Here is a 26,454-nt window from a genome sequence, read left to right as displayed (position 1 = left end):
CAAAAATGGGCAAAAGATTTGACCTGATAGTTCTCCAAAGAAGATATACAGATGGCCAAGAAACATGAAAAGATTTTCAGCATTATTAGTCATCAGAGAAATATGAATCAGAATAGCAATAAGATACCACTTGACATTCACTAGGATGACCAAATCAAAAAGACAGATAAATAGTAAGTGTAGGTGAGGATGTGGAGAAATGAATACCTTACTGCTGGTGGGAATGTACATTGGTAGACACTCTATAGTGTGTCAACATGTAACCCGGCAATTCTACTCATAGGGAAGTACCCCGTAGGCAACTAAACATGTGTCTCCACACACACTTGTCTACAAGTGTACAATTGCAGCCTTATTCATAATAGCCAGAAAGTGGAAATAACCAAAACATCCATCCATAGATGAATTGGTAAATAAAAGGTTGTCTATCCATCTGATGGGATACATTCAACAATTAAAAGGAGTGAAATACTGACACATGCCGCAACATAGATGAACTTTGAAAACATTATGCTAAGCAATATTGTATGGTATGTGAATTATATCTCAATAAAGTCATTATGCAAAAGAAGGAAATGAAAAAGACAAAGGTAAATAAATAAAAAAGAAAGCAGGCAGAGAAGTAAGAGAACTTGCTCAAAGTAAAAGGATCGGTATAGAGCTGAGCAGCAGGGATCCGTCTTCCACTTCAGACTTCTCTGCACTGTGCGCCTCTGCTCCACTCTCCAGACACTTGAGATTCAATTCACTCTCCCTTTTTTCTTTCTTTCCCTTCTTTTGTTCCTTTCCCCTTTTCTTCCTTTTTTTTCCCCTTTTTCCTTCTTTCCTTCCTTCTTTTTCTATCCCTCCCTCTTTCCTAGCTCTTCCTTATCTTTTAGTAAAAGTACATTCAATATGTAGAGGGATCCCTGGGTGGCACAGCGGTTTGGAGCCTGCCTTTGGCCCAGGGCGCAATCCTGGAGACCCCGGGATCGAATCCTACGTCGGGTTCCCTGCATGGGTCTGCTTCTCCCTCTGCCTGTGTCTCTGCCTCTCTGTCTCTCTCTGTGTGACTATCATGAATAAATAAATAAAATCTTTTAAAAAAAATATTGCTGTAGAAATCTGCATAGAACTAATTTCAGTGTGAGGCTTGATTGCTTGGAACCTTGAATAAATGAAGGTGCATGCAGCTCTTTAGAGGGGTGGAAATACAGGGTGGGGTTCCTCCCACTGGCATTTCATTAGCAGGTCCTTGTTGTGAAAGCTTGCTGGAGATCCCTCCTGGGTCTCAAACTCAGGGAACAGTACCTAAAGACATGCACAACTGTTGCTTATTTCCCTCCACCCAACTCAGTTTATTGGTCCCCCCCCACCCCCCGTGACCCAGGGTACAAGTTGTACTCTGATTATCCTTTTACATTTTTTCCCATTTAAACTTTTCAGCTCTCCTTAAGGCGGCAGCAAGTAAGTGAAAGATTGAATGAATGGGCAGTCTTCAGTGAAAAGAACAAGGAACTTTGTGAATGGTTGACCCAGATGGAAAGCAAAGTTTCTCAAAATGGAGACATCCTCATTGAAGATATGATAGAAAAGCTCAAGAAGGTACAGGATGCCTAACTATGTATATTTTTACTCTTCATAACACTTAGGTGTACTTTTAACAGGTATAAAATATGGTTTTACTCATTATTAAATTACTTTCCTGTAAAAGGAGTACTATCTTTTAAATGTTTTATCTTTTTAATACAAAATAAACTTGCATGGAAAGGCCTCCTTTATATACAATATATATGGATATGATGAAGTAAATTATCTGCTGATAGATAAATGTTCAGTGTTTTCCCGTTTTAGCTACCTGTTCAGAAGGAATCATTTATGTGTATTAGTTTTCTTTTGTGTTTTTTTGTTCTTATTTTTTTTAAGATTTTATTTATTTATTCATAAGAGACACAGAGAGAGAAAGAGAAGAGAGGCAGAGACACAGGCAGAGAGAGAAGCAGGCTCCATGTGAGACTTGATCCAGGGACTTCAGGATCATGCCTTGAGCCAAAGGCAGATGCTTAACTGCAGAGCCACCAAGGTGTCCTGTTTTTTTGTTTTTAAAGAGGTAAAATCACTAGAGAGGAACCAAAAGAAAAAATTTTTAGGATTCATTAAACTGACATTTTCTCTATAAAACACTATGCACAGACAATTGCAAGAATAAAAACTTTCCTGGGGTGCCTGGGTGGTTTAGTGGTTGAGTGTCTGTCTGCCTTTGGCTCAGATCATGATCCCGGGGTCCTGAGATCGAGTCCCATATTGGGCTCCCCTCAGGGAGCCTGCTTCTCCCTCTGCCCTATGTCTCTGCCTGCCTGTCTGTGTCTCTCATAAATAAATAAATAAAATCTTAAAAAAAAAAGAACAAAAACTTCCCTGTGCACCCCAGTTGGTTGAGCAGTTGAGTGTCAGACTCTTGATTTCAGCTTAGGTCAGGATCCTAGGGTCATGGGATAAGCCCTGCTTTGGGCTTTCATTCAGATGGAGTCTGCTTGTTCCTCTCCTTCCCCCTCTGTCCCACTTGTGTGCTCTCTCTCTAATAAATAAATAATTTAAGGTAAAAAAGAACAAAAACCTCCCTGAGATTTTGCTTCATATTATTTTCAAGTTATGTATGACTATTAAATTATTTTATATATCATCTGGCTCTAGAACATTTTTCATGTCTCTGTTGGGCTGACCAAATTTATTAGCATTTAAAAATGTTTTTGGTGATATCAATAGTGCTTCCATATTTTGAACAGTTAATCATTTTTATTTTAGTTTATGTTCTTTATTAGCACATATTACTATCTGGCTTCCACCATACTTTCCCTCATTACTGATTTTTTATCTCTGTACAGTAGATGCCCTACTAGATTGTCAGCTTTGCTGGAAGTGTCTTTGTCTGTTTATTCTTGTATCTCCTGAACTCAGAGCTTCTTATAAGTACTCAGTCATTACTGAATAAATGGATTATAGCCTTATTCATTCTAAAATTCTAAAATAAATATAAATAATTATTAAGAAAAACTATCTTTATCCATGCATACGCATAAAGAGAAAAAAAAAAAAAAACTCCAGTGTCAACATGCAGTATAACTTTAAGACTTCCACTTAAAATGTTCAAATTCTAGCAATAAGCATTTGTATATTTGATATGGTAAACCTTTAAAATGTGAACTAAGATAATACAGATTTCACTATAACATCTGCTAATAGCTTGCAGTAATAATTTCTGGATATCAGGAAATGCTCTACTGGACACAATATACTATAGGTATTACAGTGAAGCTTGCTATACAATAAATTTTGGATAAGTGTATCTATATTCTTATTGATTTTCTTCATGAAATTTAAGATGCATATTTTGGGGGTGTGGAAAAAACTCTCTCTTAGACAAAATACAATTACAATTTAAAATTTAGAAAAACCAAAAAAAATTTAGAAAAACTTTAGTGTTTCACCTAATTATGTTTTACTTTTTGGCACAATGTCAGAAATAATCTTTAAAATATTAGCTATACTATTTTGTCTATAAAATGAATTATGAGATTTAAAAAGACATCTCTATGAGCTTGCCTCCATGGTGTGAGTGCATCTAGCATATTGGCCATTGAATCCCACTGTGGTGAAGTAACATAAAATGGAAGGTAGGTGAGGTGGGGTGAGGTTTCTGGGCCTAAAAAGAGCACTCAACACCAAGATAGAATAAAACTACACTGGCTTCTCCATTTTTAGAGGGCCTCTTGCTTTGATAACTGACTTGAAAGGATAGCCCTATTGCCATACTAACTTTAGAGCAAGAGAGCATTAAAATGCCCATGACCCTCTAAGCTGTCTTTGTATATTATTTTGTTAAGATAATATATGCGGCATGACAGAAGTTTGATTCCAAAATGAAGAAAAAGAAAAAGTGATTCTGAAGATTGGCTTCTGTCACTGTGGCAAGAGTAAGAGGATCATTGGTCAGGTGGTGAGGGTTGAGGAGCACAGGGCATGTCCATTCATCATCACTTAGACCATACCATTGGAGGCCTCTGTCTTGCATATGAAGCCAGTGTTTCCCTATCCAAAACAATCTTTAAGAGGAGTGAATACTGGATAAATGAAAAAGGTGTGAGACCCACTGATCCCCTAAGACTAATGGTTATTATTCTTTTGAGTTAATTTTCCATTGATTTATTTGTAAAATATTGACATTGTATAGAGGATAGCTCATTAAAATGAAAGTATTATTTTTGAAAGCATTCTGCACAAATAACAGAAACACATAATATACATTTACATGTAAATACACATATATGTCAATTGCACATATATAATTGTGCATTGCCCACAGGCACACACACATATTCTAAGCCTCTTAGCAACTATAAGGATTGATTCTAAATATAACACCAGGTTGGTGATTATAAAAATAAGGTATAATTTCCCAGCATTAAAATCCTTCAAGCTTCTTCTTTTATTTCTATTTATATACCATTATTGATTTTTAATGCCCATTTTAAGTAAATAAAAATATCTCAATTCTCTTTAAGAAGATCTCTTTGAAAATTCCATTTAGAGTCTATGCACATACTGAAAATAATAGGTACCACTAATTCTTGTGTACATAGACTGATATTCACACAGTATTCCTCATGTCTAAACTATTCCAAGCAATAGAAAATAGTAATTATCATGTTTCTAGTAGAGCCAGGCTGAATGCATTAAAAATATGATTTCTGATCTCCGTGATTGCTATTTATTATGCAGGATTATCAAGAGGAAATTGCTGTTGCCCAAGAGAACAAAATACAGCTCCAGCAAATGGGAGAACGACTTGCTAGAGCCAGCCATGAAAGCAAAGCCTCTGAGATTGAATACAAACTCGGAAAGGTTAATGACCGGTGGCAGCATCTCCTGGATCTCATGGCAGCCAGGTAAAAAGGATCCTGGTCAATAGGACATGTGTGCAGAATTTTAAAACATTTTGTCCATCTTTCACTGCAGCTCAAGATAATCCAATGACTTTCTCTCTCTCTGTGTGTGTTCTTTATCCTGCCATTTTAGTTTAGCTTTTCTCATAAATGTGTTTCATTAACTTTGAAATTCTCCTTATTTAATAAATCCCGTGGTGTTTTCACTCAGCTGAAAGAAAGTCATATCCAAACAAAACCCATTCCCCCAAAAAATTATTTATTTCAGGGCTTCATGGGTATGCATCCTTCTATGAGGAAGGAAGTAAAACTGCTGACTAGTATCCATGGAGGGCACTTTTGTCTGTAGTAGCAAAAAATTTTTTAAAAGATATATATAAAATTACTTTCCTACCATATTTCTGGCTACCAGAGAGTGGGAATAAAGCTAATTATTGCCATTCAGCATAGTTTTAAAATAATCTGCATTATTGCAATTTTGTTTTTAGCTTTAATAAGTATCCGCTTTGTATCTGAGAGGGATATTATATTCAGTTTCTGTTGCAGAAGGGCAGGTTAGGGAAAACAGAAATGTAAAGAAAGAAAAAATATGTAAGGGTTTTTATTAAAAATATAGAGTCTGATATAATGAATGAGATACTATGTTGTTTGATATAAAGCAAATGACGAAGTAAGTGTTTTACTTCAGGTGAACTTGGCTTTATGTTGGAATATAGGCTCTGTAAGGGCAGGCACCTTTGTGTATCTATCCACCATATATCATGAGCATCAAGAACAGTAACTGAATACAATTTGGGCTCAATAAATATTTGAATGAATGAATGAATACTTGAATATTTGAATGGACATTCTTTTGTACGGCAGTTAGGAGAGGTAGAAAGTTACAAATACTTCTGATTCACAGCCATTTGGAACTAACTGAGAATACACTTTTAAAAATCTGGGTTCTTTTCCTCAGCCATGCTGCATGAATGTGGGCATGAAATAGTGCTTTTTGAATGCTGTGTGCCCACAAAAATTGTGTATGGGCAAAAATTCCATATGTTGATTCTGAAAATATCTAGTATATTTTTTTTCTCCAAGGGAGTTTCAGAGAGAAGCCAATTTAGGAAGAAGATGAAATTATGATTTATTTTAGCAATAATGAAACAAAAATGGAATAAATGTTTACCAATTTTCAAATGTGTAACAATACTCTGATAGCAGACATTTATTGAACACTTGGTATGTGTCAATGACCATGCTACAGCTTCATATATGTCTTCACATTTCCTGTTCACAATACCGTTTGTGGTGGGCATTCTTATTATACCCATTTTCCAGATGCAGAGGCTGACACCCAGGCTTGCCCATGGTTACACACCTGCTGAGGGGCAGAGCCTGCACTCTGACTGCAGCCCATGCTCTGGAGCACTACATGCTCCCGTCTGCCAATTTTATGACTTCCTGTCCCTGTTCTAAAGAATGCAATTAAAAGGAAATTAGATTCTGTAATTATTTCAACAATCTAATTTCCTAGTCCTTTGTAAAGTGCTCACAGCAGCTCTGAGATATTTTGAGGCCCCTTTCCTTGAGGAGTTCATGGTGGGCATATAAACATGCAAAGAAATCAAGTAAAGTGACAAGCTAAATGCCCTGGTAAAGCTATTACAAAGGGACAGAAACATACGGTTCAGCTCAAAATATATATAATTTCCAAATATTCTGGCATATGTAGGTTTTGGAACCCCATTGCTATGTTTAGCTTCACTTCTCAGTTTGTGATAACCAAATCTTATTCAGAAGGACAAATCAAAGCCCTTTGTACTATAAATACACTTCTTAGGGAAGCCACCCAGTTGGTAAACATCCCTTGATTTTTTTTTTTTTTTTTTTTTGGTCAGATTATGACTCATGGATTGGCTTGCATTGCCATGTAATCCAGTTAAACTAGTTAATGTTCTTTTCTAATCTTTAGTGGTTCAGTGGTATAGAATGGGGGATACACTATGTTGAAGATGTTTTAAATTGAATTTAATATAGTTTATTCATAAGCTAGCTTAGTGTATACCCAGCTGTTAGCCAACATTACATCAAATGAGTTAGGTGATTTCTCCTCAAAGTTATGTTTAACTTGAATAACTTTTCTGTTATTCAAGTGAGGATTTTGTAAATGTTATTTATTTTTCCAAAAACACATTAGTAAAGTTGAACCAATTAAATATTTTTGGATCTATAGTCACTAAAGTCACTAAAACGCTCATATGTTTCTATTTTAGTAGAGTCTCATCATATACAGATGTAGATTTTTGTAGATGTGTTGTCCATTTCTGATTGCCTCACTCCAAAGTATACCAGATGATGTGTTGACCATTCACTTGTTTTAGAGTTTAATGCCACACTGGATTCAAAGTCTCTTTGAAGCCTCTCCTAAATGACACTTGGTCTTCATATTTACTTTTCTTTCCCTTGTTTATCTGAGCTTTGAGAGTACACAAACTAAATGTCTGTCCTCCACCCCCATCTTCAACTATGAGCAGCCAGCTCAAATATCAGATTTCTATGGTTCAGTCCCATTCACCACTCTTAGCTCTTCCAACTTTTTTTTTTTTTTTCACACTGATTCATTAAGGCAGAACACAACTTAGTTGGGCCTTTTGATATTGGGAGGTGTGGGAATGGAGAAGTCATTTTTGAAGATCATGTTTTCAGGTGAACAGTTTCCCAGCTAACATAAATAGGAAAAAGAAAAGAAAGAAAGAAGATTTACTGATAATAACCCTATTTGCATACAAATAGAATGCATAACTTTGAGCCAACTTCCTATCACTAGTGGATTAGCTTAGACCATTATGAGTACAAAGTAAATGTGTTTTCCATTGCATTTTTAAACTGTCACTAAGAATTGTCAGTTTTTTGGACAACAAAATTTGCTTAGTTATGTCTCAGTGGTTAATGCTCTAGTATCCTGTCCATATTTTCTAGACCTGCTCAGTTTAATATAGCAGTCATTAGCTACCTGTGGCTATTTAAATGAACTGAAATGGGATTTAATTAAATTACTGTTTAATTTTAATTATAGTCAGTTGTCTAGTCACGTTTCCCCAGGCTCAATAACCATAAGAGGGCAATGGCTACTTTATGGGCACTGTAGATACAGAACATTTTCTTCATCCCAGAAAGTTGTTGATCAACACTGGCCAAGACAATTGGCGAAAGCATTTCTGAGCCCTTGGCTTTCCTTAACAGTCAACAAAAGAAACAGTCACTGGTGTACTTTACTTTCTGTAAAACCGTCTGCTGGGATTTTGGCTCTCATTTTGCTTGTGAACCCTATGAAAAAACCCACATAGTAGTTTTCTAGAGCTCAGGATAATAGGAAATCTGTCGTTTAGAATTAGTTGTTCAGTGCTTTTTATACTAGACAGTATTTTATTGAATATTTCCCATTTGGGTATCTAGGAAGGTCAGACTCAAGTGTGCTCTGTTGCAATTATGTTTTTTTTTTTTTTTAATTAACTGTACTCTCTAACATAAGGATATTCCTCTTGCATCTGCCAAACCTACCTCCCCATCACCAAAACAAAAGCATACTTTTTCTCCAATAACAGCTTTGTTGAGATATAATTTCACATATCACACAAATCATCTATCACAAATATATGATGTAGTAATTTTTAGCATATTTAGAGACCTGTGTATCCATCACCACAATCAATTTTAAAATATTTTCATCATCCCCAAATAAATGCCTTACTCACCTTTTTCGCCTCCACTCTCCCTCCTTCTGCTGGCCCCAGGCAACCACTAAGTCACCTTCTGCCTCCACAGATTTATCTATTTTGGACAGCCCATATACATGGAATCATACAATCTGTGGTCCTTTGCAGCTGGCTGCTTTTAAACTGTGTATTTATTAAAATCCCCTTAAAAACTACATAGAAGTAGAGTAAAAAACAAATACAATTTTTAAAAAATTAAAAAATTTAAAATAAAAAATCACTGAATGTCTCCTGCATATTTAGTACTGTGGATGCTGCTACAGGGCAGAGATTGGCAAACTCTTTGCACAAGACTATCTCGTAAATATTTTCAGCTTTGCGGGTTAAATGGTCCCTGCTGAAACCCCTCTGCCATGTCACAAAAGCAGCCCTAGACACTACGGAAACAGAAAAATGCAGTTGGGTTCCAATAACATTTTGTTTACCAAAACAGGTGTCTAGCCATAGTTGGCTGACACCAGCTCTAGGGAATGTAAAAGTGGGAGAGGAAATGGCACCTAACCAAGTAAGGGAATGGAGCAAGTGTACACATGACTCACCGCAGGTCTTCTCCCTCCATCGCATCTGCCTGCGCACTCTCCTGCCCCTGTCTGGCCTGGCCCATTCCTAATTGTTCGTTAAGGTCTTCCTTTTCTTTGGACTGGGTGAGATTCTTCTTACCTTCTCAGCGGGCTTTCTGTGCTCTCCATGGAATTTCCCTGCTGTAATAGGTCTCTTATGCGATCAGTTGTTTACAGTTTCTTCTCTCTACTATAGTGTAGGTGTATCTGTATGAAGCCAGAACCTAACATAGCTCCTTGCACATAATGGTCAATCCAGTATTTGTTGCATTTCTCCAATCTAAGACAGGTTGAAAAGTGCCGCAAATGCAAATAATAAAGCAGAGCATGCACTTACGGCCTCACCTGCCTGAATTACTGCGTTGTTCTGCTTCGCCAACAATGGGATGTTAGGCAAGTTCCTTACCTTCTCAGTACCTCAATAACCACAGGTGTAAACAGTTATTAGGAGAACTAAATGAGAAAGTCCCTGTAAACTACTTAGCACAGCACACAGCGAATGACAATTCTCAGCCCAGAGGGAGCTTAGAGGCTGTGTAGGTGAACCGTGTATGCATAGCTTTGTGAAGTTGGATCAGCTGCCCTTAGAACAGGTTTCGGTTTCACAGGTGTTCCACCACCACTAGAGGAAAAATAAAACTTGATTCTTGGAATTTATGGCTGCCATTACCTCATGGGGGTCAATTCGGAAAACTGGCCAGGATCAGGAATGTATTGCTGCTTCAAGCATGTAAATAGCACAGAACAGATCAAGAGTCCTGAATTTGGTCCACCTTGCTATGGCTGTGTGACCTAGGGCTTACTACATAACCTTTCTGAGCCCTAGATTCCTCATTTTCAAAATATTCATTAAAATAATTGCCATATCTCCAAAGAGACAATGCAGGGGGAAAGGGTCAATGCCATGCATACTACAAAATGCCACATGTGGCAATCTTGTTCTTTTGGAGAGCTACAAAGTATGCCATAGTTTTAATATACCATGATTTATCCAATATTTCTCCCATTCCATTGACATTGATATTACCATTTTACTATCATAGTAACTGTGTCTTTAGAGCCGTGCTTTATGTTTAATCTGTTGCAATAAATATGTTGTCCTAATGATAATGAGCATAGGAACAAAATTTGAGCCCATGAGGAGAATTAAATAAAGTAAAAAGGAATTGAACTAGGAAAATGATGGCAGTACAATTTTTTAATGATCTCAAATTTTCAGAAATGTTAGTCATAATCAAGAAAAAATAAATATACCTACTGCTTTGGAATCATGACCAATATAGTCCTTTAACCAAAGCTTATAAGTTTATCTTCCTCATTGTTAAAAATAATATTTTAGAAGAGTGATTGCTTTATAAAGAATTCACAATAGAATATCTTTAAATATCAGGATTTGAAAAATAATTTTATTTATAAATAATTTATTATGTAAAATATCGGTTTGTTGCCTTTAAAAAAGAAAATATGTTCCTGCTTTAAAATTAATTATCTCATACAATCAGACCCAAATACTCTGTTTTATTTTGCAGCTCATCATAGAGGGCTTTTTAAAAAAAACTTAGCAAATTTCATTATTTATTTATTTGTAATCTATTTGTGTGTATGTATACCTTGATCTGAAAAGGGTTTAAAGCAGTCAGCATTCATCATATTTTATTAAATTACCAGCAATTAATAATTTGAGAGCTCATTTTCTTTAAAAGCTTAAATTATGAAATTAATATAGGTTCAGTGCAGAAAATTTGAAACTCTTGAAAATTACAAAGGAAGTTTTCTGAATCCCACCAAGCAAATGAACATATTTTTTATTATTACCTTAAAATGGACATATTACTTTTATCACTTTACATCATTTTTAAAAGGACAAAGGTTTTGAATATGTAAGGGAAGAATAGTATTTCTTCAATTACTTTTCTTGCTTAAACAGTCTATTCAAAAATGAAGACCAACTACTTTTCTACAGAATACCTTTTCCATCCCACCTTCCCAAACAACCCCTGAAAACTCCTACTTACACCACCGTAGCTGGCATTTCAAACAGAAGGAAAAAAAGAGTTGTTCTTTTTTGCTACCACAACTTGCTGTACTTGTAGAGGTTTTGTTTTTGTTTGCATTTGAGTGATTTGTCTTTTTCAGAAATCCTTTCCAACTTAACAAACAGCCCACAGGAAGAGTTGCCTGTCCTTCCAGAATGGCAAAGTGTCTGCAGCGGCCTTATTTTTGAGAGCCTTCTTTCTTTAGAAAGCCTCCCCCTCCTTGCAGATTACACTGAGCCTTTCCCCTTCTTACACTCGTGGCCTACATTCCAGGAGATCAGGCCGGGCACATGTTAATGAATGTAGGTTTTATTTAGAAACATGACCACTTGTCACTGCTCAGTGTCATATTATCAGGCAGAGACCTACCAACATTTGTTTAGAGTGAGCATTTTCATACTTCCATACGCAGACAAGGGGAAACTTTCATCCCCACACAGGATTTAGCCTTTTACTCTGCAGACCTAACTTTTGCAAGCTGGAAGCTTCATGGTGGTGGCAGAAGATCTGTGTGCCCTGAGGATGGCAGAGGACGGCTGTGTGGATGCAGATCTCCCAGAATGTAACTGCGATGTCACAAGGCAGGCATCTCCTTGAGTTTCTTCCATTGTGCATAGCTTTCATGTTACGTGGGGTTCATAGGATAGATGCTGGATCTTTAATCCGTAATCATTTTTGCCAATGTTAAATGGAGATGATTTGGTGTTAGTAGATCGTTGGCCATGGACTCCCAAGAGTTATTTATCGGTTTGTTTTCTTGTCCCCCCTACTGAGCATGCGGAGGGAAAGGTTAACGGACTTGGTTATGGTTTGGTATTTCAGTTGTCTCTGGACTGTATGCGTCATACAAGGGGAATGCTACAGTAGAGAGCCTGAGACACAGGAAAGAGATTTAAAAGAGACCCAGTAAGAAGATCCAGTTGGTCCATCATCTGCTATTTAAAGGATAAGCTCCTGATAAAATTGAAATTCAACCTTAGCACAGTTGCAGCTTTGTAGCTGAAGGCTTTCCCTTTACTAAATAAAAATCTGCTCATACTATGGGGGCCTGGAGGTTTTGTGTATGAGAAAAAGTTGTTTCTGAATAGGTTTATCACTAAGTTTTGGTCACTGACTTGTAGAAAGGTTTTAAAATGTGCAAAATGTAAAGATTTATATCTAAAATGGTAATTTTGTACATTATGCAAATGCTTATTTCATTATTTTTTTTCAGTTAGAATATTAACATTATATCCCAAAATTTAACCCATTTTAAAAAATATTATTCTTGTACCATAACATCCCCCGAATAAATTCCTACTGGTGAACAGGATTTACTAATGGTACTTTTGGTTCTGTTAAATTCAGAATATGAATTTTTTTGTTTTGGTTAATGGATTTACTAAATTAGCTTGAAGGAAAGTAGCGATAAATATATACATGTTGTGTATATGTGTATATATAGATATTCATGCAACTAGATTTAGTAGTAGAATCCTACTCAGGAAGGTAAAATCCCATGAGGCACAATGGACTGTGAAGAGACTCATCAGCTGTAGGGACTTATGGATGTACAAGACTTGCTAAACTTACCCAGACTTGTAACATCTGCAAACATCCATTTTGAATTATAATCCTGGATGCTACCAAAAAGAATGTTGCTCAAACTTCTTACAGTGATAGATAAATAACAATATTGTGACACTTTACCCAAGGATTTTCTTTAAAGAAATAATGGAAAAAATATGGGACATTTCTCTTGAAAGAAAGAAAGAAAGAAAGAAAGAAAGAAAGAAAGAAAGAAAGAAAGAAAGAAAGGAAGGAAGGAAGGAAGGAAGGAAGGAAGGAAGGAAGGAAGGAAGGAAGGAAGGAAGGAAGGAAGAAAGAAAGAAAGAAAGAAAGAAAGAAAAAGGAAAGAAAGAAAGAAAAAAGGAAAGAAAGAAAGAAACTAAGATCCATGTCCTGCAAATCTTGGTTCAAGGAAGATGTTTGGGCTTAACTACCCACTTCCCCTCAGCTCACATCTGCACCCCCCCAACACACTCACAATGCATTGTGCTATTTGTACCCAAATACATGTTTTTAAAAAATGAGAAAGGAAAACCACTTAAATGTTCACTCCCATTGACTTTACTAAGATTTACACATTCATTTGAAGGAGGAACTTGTCCCTAATGGGCTATATGAATAAGCATTTCCATGTCACGATGCCCTTGACATATTGCACACTAACTGCTCTGACTATTGGAACTCATTCAATATTATACAAGATTACTAATCTTGTAAATTATTTGACTAGTGTAGACAATATCCAGTGGAACAATGTTTACTTACATTCTTTTGTGCCTTAGCTCTTTTGATCATTTTTGTAAGTGAATTTTGAACCAAGAAAATGAATAAATTTTAGTACTTGACAGTCCTTTTGCAAATGTTGGTCTTGGAGGAATAGTTTAAGTATATATTTAATATCAACTAAATTAAAAATAAAATATGCTAACCAAATAAAAGTATACTAATTATTAATGTTTATCAGGCATTTAAGTCATGCCCAACTTTGGGCCAAGCACTGAATGTAGCATTGCAGGGGAAGGGAAAACCAAAAGTAGAAATTCACAGTTCCAGTTTTCCAAGGAATTTAACATGAGGAGAGGAACTGGTGTATAAGCAATGCCAGGGAGTTAAAAATAAGGGAAAGAAGGAAGCAAGCACTGAATGAGGTATTCTTCCGCTCTCTAGCTCCACACAAAATCCTGGTAATATTTTGAGGTTCCTATAAAACCTTATCCCAAAAAGCATGGTCAGCATGCAGATCCTACCAAGTCTGAAGACAGGAAGCTGGTCCAGTGGCAGAGGTTCCCAAAAGAACTTTCTTACAGAGGTAAAAACAGGACAGGCATCTCAGTGCAACAAGCCTTCTGTAGTCCCGTTCCCATGTGTTTATTAATTGTAGATTGTCCTTTTAGTTTGGGCTACTAATGCAGGATGTCCAGGATCATGTCAAGTTGTGAGCCCTTATCAGAATCATTTGCAAAATGTGTACCCAGAGCTTCGCACCTAGGAGACATTCTAAAACCGTTATTCACTGACCGACATGCAAGTGAATTTTGTCTTATATGTGAAAAACATGTAAGTAGGTTGTAGGTAAATATTCTTGGGATTTTTATGCAAGGCCAATATTTGAAGTTCCCTGGGGGCTGGTACAATTTGTACTTTACAAAGCTAATTAGAGAAGTCTTACCTTGAATGGAATTCTGAGTCATGAAACAGAGCAACACATGATTTTGGTTTCCTGTCAGTAGACTATATTGTGGCATATGAATGTAATTTTTTAAACACACATTTTTTTCAGAAACAATATAAGCTAATGCCTAAGAGTGCCTTTATAAACAGAAAACATTTTTCAGATATAGGCACTATTATAATTAATGAAATACAGGTATTATTACTAATAACCAATCATAGTGAAAATCCTTTTAAAAGCATCTGTGTTGCAAAAAGAAGAGATTGTATCATGCTTAGATTTTCATTTGAGAGAGAAACATTGGTTTATAAACATAGAAATGGTGATATCAGTTTTAAGTCATTAAAAAGAAAGGAAAATGCTCAAAGAGCGGTTATGAGACATTTTCTTCAGAGCATGACTCTTGACCAAGGCAGCCTATCAGAGTCCTCCAGGGAGTCCTTAGGGGAGGCAGGAAGAGAGTTGACATTGGTATCTGGGTCTTGAAAGCACCCTTAAGTGATCCTGTAACAGTCCCAGCTTGAGAATCACCTCTCTACTACCTGAAAGTAACAGAGCTGAGAAATACTTGATGACTTTGTGGGTCAGTTGTTAGTCTTAGAACTTGCTATTTCAGATTCCTGTCTTGAAATATATCACATTCCTAGAGTTCTAAAAGCCGTGTAGCTCTTGACCTTTTTTTTGGGGGGGGGGGGATAGATACCTCTTCCATTGAGCCAAGTTGACACCTCAGACATTGAAGTCTTTTGCTTATCTGCATTCATCTATATTATAAAGCACCGTCATTAAGGTGACCACATTTCCTGAACCTGAGGCAGGATTCCTGGTCTAAAAGCAGAAGTGAATTTTAAATAGGACTGTACCAGGAAATCATTGGTCATGTGCTCATTACCCCCCCATCACCTTTCTCTTTAGAGCAATCTATGGATACTCAGCCATGTCAGACCTGCACCAGGAACTCAGTAATGGATTTTTTGCTGCTAGCTATTACTTGATAATAATGGAGCTGAGAAATACTAGCTGTGTCCCTCCCAAACTCCTGCTTACCCCCTGCACCTTTCAAAACTACCCCTGCCTTATGCCCTTGACCCTGTCTCCTCTGCATCCTTGCTCCATCATCTGCATTCAGCTGTCATTTCTCTCCTCCTTTCCGTCTCCCTCTCTTTTCTTCTTAAAAACATTCCAAATTTGGGGTGCCTGGGTGGCTTAGTCGGTTAACCTTCTGACTCGTGATTTTGGCTAAGGTCATGATCTCAGAGTCATGAGACTGAGCTAGGCACTCAGTAGGGAGTCTGCTTGAGATTCTCTCCCTCTCCCTCTACCCCTCCCGCACTTGTGTACATGCACTCTCTCTCTCTCTAAAATAACTAAATAAATCTTTTTTTAAAATTCTAAAGTTATTCCAAATACTAAACTACATTAAACAAAACAAAAAAATCAATTTTTCTTGTAGCCACATCATTCCACAGATTTCATGCCATATTTACTCACCTTCACTGCCTAATTTTTAAAAATAATAAACACACTGCTTTACCAATAAGTGTATTTCTTAACCCAAGTGCACTGTTTTTAGGTCTCATTATACTATCCTGCTGTGCATTGACAAAGTAGAACAGTGGTCCTCAAGCTTTAGTATGTACAAGACTTATCTGGAGTTCTTGTGCCGGTTCCCTGATTACATCCCCAAAGGTTCTGATTCAAGAGAACTGGCCTGGAATCAAGCTGGTGGTCTGCATTTATATGAGGCAAACCAGATGAATCTAATCAAGGGGATATTCAGATAACACTAAACCAACACTTGTTTTTTTCTAGTTAAACCAACACTTTTTAAAAAAAATTTATTGAATATATTTGACATATGACATTGTATAAATTTAAGGTATATAATATGGTGCTTTGATACATTTATAGGTTATAATATGGTTACCATTGTATCAGTATTTATCACATTACATAATTCCAGCACAAGATTGTTGTTTTTATTCATTTCTCATGCATTAAATCTCACTAGTTTACTTACTACTTGTTGTAAGTTTGTACGCTTAAGCAACCTCAATCTTATCCCCCTACCCACACTTCCTTCTTGAAGCTTTTCCTGTCTTTAGTTACATGCCACACTTTCCTGGTTCACCTTCTTCCTTTCTGATTCTCCCATTGTCTCTGATTCCTCCTTCTTTAGCCAGCCTTTTAAAATCCATTCTTTTCATCCATTCCCTTTCAGGATGAAACACATCCTTTCATAGACCTCACTCTGTGCCAACAATCCCTAAAGCAATGGAATAAACTCCGTTCTCTCCTCTGGACCTATGAACCTAAGAACCTTTCATACATGTCTACCTTATCCCCCAGACTCATCATACTGTAAACTTCCTATACCATTAATCTCATGAACTGGCTCCTCATCTTGTATTCTCTAAGATGGCAGCATCCATCTAGTTACCTAGCTGGAAAATACATCATTTTTAACTCCTTCTGCCTCCTCTCATGTCAGTTCATGAAGTTAGCAATCCCGCCTCACCTCTATCCCTGGCTTCCCAAGCATAGGCTTTTTTTTTTTTAATTTAAATTCAGTACATCATTCATTTCAGATGTAGTGTTCAATAATTTATCAGTTGCGTGTAACACCCCCAAGCTATAGGCTTTTGATGCTTGGGCTGTTCTGTTGACTTCCTGAGTGGACTTCCACATGAACCTCACTTCAAACTTACACATTCAAAATCAGGACAGATCCTATCATTCCTTGGCTAACACATCCTGGCAAAGTTCCTATTTATCTTTCAACTGCACACAAAGCCTTTGTCATGTTACCACAGACCTGTATAATGTTACTTCAGGTTGTCCATTTGTCTTGCCCCAGTGCAACTGCAACCCTCTTCTGCTTCTCTTCCCCACCCTCCCACCCTCCCCAGCCCCCTGGACATTATAACACTGTGCCTTCAGAATCTCTTCTCTTCTTCTCTATGTTTCCTAGGCCAGAAATGTTCAGCTTGGCTTATATCCACCTCTTTCAAGATGCAGCTCTAATGTTACTTCATTTCCTCAGTGGCAGGGATGAAACTTCATCACTGTATTTCTGTCCCTTAACACCTGTCTACCTAGCATCATAGATGTTTGTAGAAGGAATACAGACATGAGCAAATGGGGAATGGATGAGTGAATGGTTACTGAAAGCAGCCAAATGGAATCAATCCCTCCTTTTTTATTAGCCAGGGTACTTGGTTCATCTCTTTAGTTTAGTTCTTACCACACTGTTATATTCCATTGTTTCTGTCTCCAGATTCTGAGTCAGATTGTACATTTCATTAGGAAAATAATCAAGTCTTATTTATTCTGTCTTCCCTGCATCTGACACATAGGATATCCACACATGATTGTTAGATCTAAGTAGCAGTCTTAAGCAAATTGGCTTTTACTCTTTCCTGGAAAGAACGGGGAAAATTTTTTTAAAACCTGCTGTGTAGCAAATAGTGCACTGAACAAGGCTTCATGGGTGAAGACTGGACGATGGTTGGCCTTGTATCTTCCCTCTACCACCTGCAGCCCAAATGCTCCTCTGATGTGATCTGGCATTAAGTACGTATGATCACTCACTGATGGTTCATCTTAAGTGTGCTTTCTTCTTTTAACTGAGTTTCTGCCACGAGGGTGCTGAAATACATCCCACCAGGGCTGGAGTAATCAGAACTGTGAATTTGTGATTTGTTTGGTGACAATCCATTGGAAATGTTCATTTTTTCCTCCCAGGTATTCTTCATAGGAGTATAAATTATATAATGTGTGTCAATAACAATTTTTATGACACTGAGGTTTCTGTCACTGTTATATCATTATACTATGTAGAGCATCATCATAGCTGGTATTTATTGAATGTTTCCCATGGACCATGTATTATTCAACTCATTAAAATCTCACAGATATTTTTTCTTTACTCTCATTTTTATAGATGAAGAAACAGAGACACAGGAAGGGTGTGCAATTGCCGGAAGTCCCCCAGACACTGAGTGGCTGAGCTAGGCTGGACTTTGGCTTTAGGCATCTTAGCTTTAAATCCAGTGCTCACTTTTGCCCACAAGAAACACTTGAGTGAAGCCTCTCACTGAGGGTAAAGTCTCTCCTCTGCCCACAGGGTAAAGAAGCTGAAGGAGACCCTGGTTGCCGTACAGCAGCTGGATAAGAACATGAGCAGCCTGAGGACGTGGCTGGCTCACATCGAGTCAGAGCTGGCCAAGCCCATAGTCTATGATTCCTGTGACTCGGATGAAATACAGAAAAAGCTTACTGAGCAGCAGGTAAAACTTAAAACAACCAAAGGAAGTAAGTAGGCTCTTGAACATCTGCACTCCTGATGAGGCTACAGAGGCAGATGTGAGATGGTTAATCGAGATGGAAAATCAGAAGGAAGCTAGACAGGATTGCTGAGAAAGGAGAGGCTTGGGCAGGACAGGTGTTTGGGACAAATGGGTCCCATGTCGAGTCTAGAAGATATGGTCTCATAGGGTTGATGCCATCAGTCCACCAACAAGACATCAGGAGCTGCTTGAGCTGCCATGATGTATCCATAACAGTGCTGACGTTTTGTTTATTTCTTTCTGGGTCATGAACCAACTACTATATACATAGATAAGAGCCTTTTTTTCCTGCATATACTGTTTGAAGAAATATTACAGGGTATTCTTAGAGTTTTTAGAGTATACAACAATTTTGTTTTGCAAGGAATGTTTCATGACCTGCAGACCACAGACTGTAATTTTACCTTCATGTGTGTAGCAAAGACAACACAACACACTGGCATATGATAAACTACCCCAAAAAGTAAAAAAGAGTGGCCATGAAAAATACATACACAAAGGACTTTTAACTCCTATTCCCCTTCCTCAGTTTTTTCCTTCCTTGATTTTACTAAGCTTAGCAGACTCCAGTTGTTAGTAGTAAATACCATAAATCGTCCATGAGAAATTTTGCTACTCCATGCTGTTAGATTCTCCTAACAATCTAACCTATCCACACTCTGGTTACTTCCATTACATTTAGGCCATTATAGCCAAGTTTCTTAACTTAAAAATACTATAAAATATATACAGGCCTATTTATGAAATCTTATGAAATAGTTCATATACTTTATTTTACAAACTATTTAAACCAATGCAAATAGATATTAAAATACATTTTTTAGATATTGGGATTATTTCAGTAGCATTTCTTTGTCTTAAAAAAATTGATAGCAGAACATTTTTCCATGTTTGTAAGAGTAAAGCCCTGTGATGGATTCTCTCATGTTTGAAATTCGAAAATTGAGCTGTTGAGGTTATAGTTGGCCTCCAGCTCCTTGAATATTCCTGGAGAACATGGTAATGGTATCTACCAATGAGAACTGGTTAAAAACAGTTAAAATCCTAATAGCCATTATTATAATTTAGCAAATGTAAGAAAATCAAAACAATATCTAATTAAATATGGCAAATCGATCATATGCATTTATTTATAGGCTTACCTAGTTCTAAACCTCAATAAAATGATAGGAAAGGGCGGGGGAGGTCAAGACCCACAATGGCAAAGAGACCAGGAAGGAAGTTGATAAAGATGACAGACATCCATCAGAATTTTAGGAGGCAGAAGTGGATAGATGAATAGTTACTGGTGTTAGCAGACTAGAGGATGGAAAAAGCTGATTCATGCTACAGAATTCCAAGAAGGCTCAGGGAGTGGAGAGAGTAAGTCTGTAGGGTTTTTAAATGGAAGATTGCTTGAAAGTCTGAATAAGGAGTGGTTTGACTGGCAGATTCCCCCTAATCCCAGCTAGCCAGGCAACTCTGCCTCATTCACTCTAGTGGAAGACCCGAGGATTACTCTCTGGAGAAGGCAAACCAGAGGGACTTTGGGTTTAAGGCTACAGGGCACCAATGAGGCTGGAGTCACTATATGAAAAATAAAGAGATTAAATAAGATGCTCTGTACCAAATGGTATGTATGACTCCTACCCCATTGCCTCAGCTCCCACCATGTCACTAGCCAGTCTTTTTTTCTTTTTTTAAGATTTGTTTATTCATGAGACACACACACACACAGAGAGAGAGAGAGACAGAGACAGAGACACAGACACAGACACAGACAGAGACACAGACAGAAGAAGCAGGTTCCATGCAGGGAGCCTGATGTGGGACTCGATCCTGGGACTCCGGGATCATGCCCTGGGCCGAACAAAGGTAGGTGCTAAACCACTGAACCACCCAGAGATCCCCTTAGCCAGTCTTACATTACAGCCAAGGTTAATGCAAGAGTTTTAAAATCCAATTAGTTATTCCATAAAAGCCCCTCACAAAAAAAAAAAAAAAAGAAGAATAAAGAAAGAAAGAAAATAGAGAGGAAGAAATTATTAATGTAGTAATGTAAAAAAAAAAATTCCCAAACTAAAAAATGTGTAAAGTTGACTCTTGAACCACACAGGTTTGAACTGTGTGGGCCTACCTATATGTGGATTTTTTTTATGCAATAAAATATGCAGTACTGTGGATTACTTTCCCTTACGATTTTCTTTTATCTAGCTTGCTTAATGTAAAAATATAGTATATAATTCACATAACATACAAAATATTTATTATTCAACTATTTATGCTTTTGGAAAGGCCTCTTCTAGTCAGCAGTTGGCTAATAGTAGTTATGTTCTGGGAGAGTCAAATGTGATATGCAGATTTTCAACTGTGTGGGGAATTGGCAACCTCCACCCCCACATTGTTCATGGATCAACTGTGCTTCTAGAGCACAAGTCCTACAAATGCCCAGGAAAATTAAAAACAAGGCAAAACCATTATAAAATTTCAAAACATGGGAGACAAAGAGAAGATCTTGAAGGTTTCCAAGATGAAAAAGTCTGACTTCTCCAAAATAATGGTGGAAGCGAAAAGATAATGACACAATGCCTTCAAAAAACTGAGAAAATTATTTATGATTTAGAGCACTATACCTGCCATTTAATATATAAAATACTTACCTCCTACACATACGTTCTGAAGAAGCCAATGAAAGATGTACATACTGAAACAAAAACAAGAAGAATATTCTACACAAGAGAGAGAAGCAAACTCTCAGGACAGATGGTGAGGGAACAGGAATGTCCCAGATGCCAGCTGTCGTGCAGCCTGGAGCACCTCTGTTCAGACTGAAGTAAGGCATTGGGTGCTACAGGAGGGATGTCTCCAAGGAGTAAGACTCTATTACGAGAGAGCTACTAGTTCCATAAACACAAAAAGTTATGTAAGAAAAGAAATATAACCATAATATAGTTTGTTGCTCATATATGAAAAATATTAAGTAACCATATTAAATAACCACAGTCAAACAATCATTATTGTTCCAGCTATAAGATGTGCTGAAACAGTAACTGGAGCCATGTGAGTCAGGTAGAAGTGTATTCTGTCTCTACTATAGAAGCATAGATAATGTCTAAAATTTAAAAATCAAGAATTAGCAACATAAACATGCCACTTATAAATATGGAAGTTAAAACCAGAAGACAGTGATACAAGAGATAGAAAAGGTTATTTCTGGAAAATGAGAATCAGGAGTGAAAAGGGAACTATTTCACTGGAAGCTTAGTAGTAGTTTTTGACTAATTAATATATGTTCATACTGCCTTTTAAATTAAAGTTAAAGTTGAAAAAATAACTCTGTATCAGTGGTTAAAAGTAAGGGCTCCCTGGGTTCAAATCTGATTTTCACCACTTTTCTGCATGACCTGAATAGTGAACCATTTTAACCCCCATGTGTATAGAATGCTGATAATCAGAGTACATGGCTCACAGTATTATTATAAAAATTAATGTGAAAAGCACTTAGCACAGCACCAAGCACAAAGTTCATACTTAGTAAATTTTATGTCAATCCTATCATATTCACTTCAGTTTCCTTTGTGGCAAATGTTTAACCATGATTCTGTAAAAATTGTAGCATTTGGGATCCATGCTGTAAAAGATAGATAAATAGTAGTCTATCTCCAAAGAGGAAGATTCTCTTAAATATTTAAAAAGAGATTATACTCAAAAGAAATATATTTTCTTCTGTTCTCCTCTTTAGTATTTTTGTATGTTTCTCTTGCCAATGTAGTTAATTCTTACACAGTTAATTGGACAGAAATATACATAGAATATACATAGATGATTCAGAGAACATCTTGTCAAATTTCTGTGTGCTATAGATGAAGAAGTACAAATTCAGACACTGTGTCAAGTCAGGACCATTACCAATGGAGGTTAAAGCTAAGACTGAAATCTTTATCTGTACTAGAGCTTATCCATAATTATATGGATAATAATTATAACCCTCTTCAAGCTTATTTCATATAATTGATTTTAACAAAACCTTTTGAGCAGATGAGCAACGGGTCTTTTCTCTGATATTTACTATGGGAACCTGGTTGATCTCCTGGAGTAAATTTCAAAAAATTGTGCAGGCTCCTCCATCCATTGACTAGCTCATCTGGAATTTTTACCTATTTTGTCTACACTGAGCCTCCAACAATCTATCAGTTTACAGTTCTGGTTTTCATACCCTCACCCTGGTTACCACAGTGGTCTCCCCATGAGTTTCTGCACTGGGGTAGATCAAAAAGTATGTGGAGAAATGACATCATCAATATGGCTATATAGGTTATCTCTGACTTAAGTTCCCCTCACCAACAAGGAACTCTCTATAGACAAAAGACCTCTGTAAAACTCCCAAAACCCAAGGGTAAGGTTGAAGCACCAGCCTGGACCCCAGAGACCAGGAAGGACCACGTTAAAAGATTAAGAGAAGTGGTCACACTTTAGACCGCAAAAATCCTTCCTGGCTGTCACAGAGTTGTACCAACAGGGCACCACTTGACCAAAATGGGCATCTAGCTCCCCCGGCTGCCCCACCCTTCCCAGGAGTCTTAGTCTCAACTCATGGGGAGTACTAAGGGAACTTGTGTGGCTTGACTACTGGGGATCAGTTAGTGAGGGAGACAGGGGCTGAGGCTTAACTGCAACCAGCACTCACATCTTGGCAGACTGCATTCCTGTTTGCAGCTGCACCCAAGCCAAGATTCCAGCCTGTGCTGCCCATCAGTAGAGCCTAGCCAGTGGCCCTATCTGACCTGGGAGTTCACTTGGCAATTCTGCATGATTTGAGTCCCCAGACAATGGGCCATACTAACCTTGGAGACCTTTTCTACCATCTGACCTGGGCAGGGAAGCCAATTCCCAGCCCCGCCCAACAGCTGAGCATAGCCTTCATCCTTCCTCACCAGAAGGTCTGGCCAGAGAACCCAGGCAGCCCCGGAACCCATCCAACAGCCCTGCTTGAGAAGGGAGCCAAGCCAGCAGCCCTACCCAACTGCTGAGCATAGCCTCTGGCCCCATATAATCAGGGAGTCTGGACAGTGACCCTGGACAACCTCAGATATCAATTTACATCCTTGCCTAGCCACAGAGTCCAGCCTACAACCTAGCCAGCCATGGAGCCCAGATGAAACCCCACTCAACAGTGCAATCCAACCTCTGGCCTTGTCTGATCACTAAACACAGCCTGCAACCTTATTCAGGCAGGCAGCCTTGCCAGTGACCCCAAGCCAATCACCAAGCATAGCCTGTGACCCCACCTGACAAGGAAGCCTGGACAGTGACCCAGCTCAACCATGGAGCATAGTCTCTAGCTCCACACACTTTGGAATATAGGTGGAGGGTCCCTCCTTATCAGAGAGCCCAGTCAGTGACCTTGCCCAACAGAGTAGCACAGCCAGTGGCCCACCTGAAAGCAAAGCCCAAACTATCACCTCACCCAATTCCAGGGCATAGCCTGCAACCCTATGTAATCCAAGAACACAACCTGAGACCCAGTCTAACTGCCATGCCCTGCCTGTGGCTCTACCTGAATGCAGAGTCCAGCCAGTAGCACCGTCTGATCTAAGATCACAGCTTGCTATCCTACCTAACCAGGAGTGATTGCAGAGCCCAGCCTATAGCTCTACCCAGTCACAGAGCCCAGCCAGTAGCACCGTCTGATCTATAAAATTATAAATGAAAATGGAGAGATTACAAGAAATACAAAGGATCACAATAGCATACCGTGAAGAAATGGATAAATATCTAGAAACATGCAATCCACCAGACTGAATTATGAAGAAATAGAAAATATATGGGACACCTGGGTGGCTCAGTGGTTGAGGGTCCACCTTTGGCACAAGCCGTGATCCTCGGTTGTGGGATCGAGTCCCATATTGGGCTCCCTGTGGGGAGCCTGCTTCTCCCTCTGCCTATGTCTCTGCCTCTCTATGACTCTCATGAATAAATAAATAAAATCTTAAAAAAAAAAGAAAATATGAACAGACTAGAAATGAGTAAGAAGGCTGAATTGGTTATCAAAATCCTCCCAACAAAGAAAAGTCCAAGACCAGATGGTTTCACAGGTGAAATCTACCAAACATTTAAAGCCAATTCTTTTCACTCTTCCAAAAGATTAAGGAGAAGGAAACACTCTCAAACTCATTTTATAAGGCCAGCATTATCCTGATACCAAAGCCAGATAAGGACAACACAAGAGGAGAAAACTATAGGCCAATATTCATGAATAAATGTAGATGCAAAAATTCTCAACAGAGTACTAGCAAACCAAATTCAATAGCCCATTAAAAGGATCATACACAATGATGTAGTTGAAATGCATATAAAAATAAATGTGATACATTACATTACTAGGCTGAAGTATAAAAATTTCTCAATAGATGCAGAAAAAGCATTTCACAAAATTCAAATGATAAAATTCTCAACCAAGTGAGTATATAAAAGAAGTACACTTCAACATAATAAAGACTATATGGCATCATACCCAGTGGTGAAAGGCTGAAAGCTTCTCACCTAAGATGCAAACAAGACAAGGATGCCCACTCTCACCAGACCTGTTCAACATAGTACTCAAACTCCTAGATAGAGTAATCAGAGAAGAAAAAAATAGAAGGCATCTAAATCAAAAAGGATGATATAAAATTGTCTTTGTAGGTGACATAATTTTATGCAAAGAAAGTCCTAAAGATTCCACTAAAAAACTCTTAGAACTAATAAATTCAGTAAAATTGCAGAATAAAAATTTAACATACAAAAATCAGTTACACTTCTATACACTAGCAATGAATTATGTGAAAAAAAGAAAATAATTTCTTTACAATAACATCCAAAACAATAAAATACTTCAGAATAAATTTAACAAAGGAGTTTAAAGATCTCTATACTGAAAACTGTAAGAATCAGATAGACATTGAAGAAGATACAAATAAATGGAATGATAGCCCATGTGGCTAACTTTACTCTTAATACAATTAATGTAGTCTATTTCACTTGTTCCGTTTATATTTTGGCATTGCTCACATAGCCAAAATATCTCTAGATTTGTTTTCTCCTGTTTTGGTTGCCATATTTCATAAAAGACATTGAAGAAACCTCATGGATTCAAGGAAAGGAGAGATTTTCTCATCTGTATCCAAGTATTTTAATAAAGCATGTCTCATTCCCCACAGGAGCTTCAGAGAGACATTGAGAAACATAGCACAGGCGTGGCCTCTGTTCTCAACTTATGTGAGGTCCTGCTTCATGACTGTGATGCCTGCGCCACGGATGCAGAGTGTGATTCCATCCAGCAGGCGACGCGAAACCTGGACCGGCGATGGAGAAATATCTGTGCCATGTCCATGGAAAGAAGGCTCAAGTAAGTGGGCAGGTTCAAAGAGCTGGGAAAGAGGAAGGACCAGAAATAGAAGGAAAAAAAAAAACCTACCCAGAGTATTCACTGTTTACTATTTCATTTTGGTTGTAATGTCCAAAAGGAGCAAAAAAAAAAAAAAAAAAAAAGGAGCATTGATTTTCCAAAGTTGCCGTCATCTACGTTTAGCTGGGAAAACAAGTAAGCATAAAGGTCATACCATAGTTTACCCCCCTACGGTATCCA

The 26,454-nt window shown here is 37.7% G+C and overlaps 1 protein-coding gene across 19 annotated transcripts in view; it reads left to right on the top strand.

Moving 5' to 3' along the window:
- SYNE1 (spectrin repeat containing nuclear envelope protein 1) overlaps positions 1 to 26,454 on the top strand; it is a 449,233-nt gene that overhangs the window by 389,281 nt on the left and 33,498 nt on the right. For 18 of the 19 annotated variants that reach the window (XM_038526343.1, XM_038526344.1, XM_038526348.1 and 15 more), the window contains 4 exons: positions 1,426 to 1,584; positions 4,759 to 4,925; positions 18,626 to 18,788; positions 26,027 to 26,214. In XM_038526343.1, coding sequence (XP_038382271.1) covers positions 1,426 to 1,584; positions 4,759 to 4,925; positions 18,626 to 18,788; positions 26,027 to 26,214 — 677 coding nt within the window. Of the gene's footprint in view, positions 1 to 1,425; positions 1,585 to 4,758; positions 4,926 to 11,698; positions 11,865 to 18,623; positions 18,789 to 26,026; positions 26,215 to 26,454 lie in introns of those variants that run through there. The other variant, XM_038526356.1, reaches the window with a different exon arrangement.

The sequence above is a fragment of the Canis lupus genome, chromosome 1 (genome assembly GCF_011100685.1).
Source record: "Canis lupus familiaris isolate Mischka breed German Shepherd chromosome 1, alternate assembly UU_Cfam_GSD_1.0, whole genome shotgun sequence".
Taxonomy (NCBI): Eukaryota; Metazoa; Chordata; class Mammalia; order Carnivora; family Canidae; genus Canis; species Canis lupus.
Note: the sequence above shows the minus strand (reverse complement) of the source record. Positions and strands in the feature narration are given on the sequence as shown.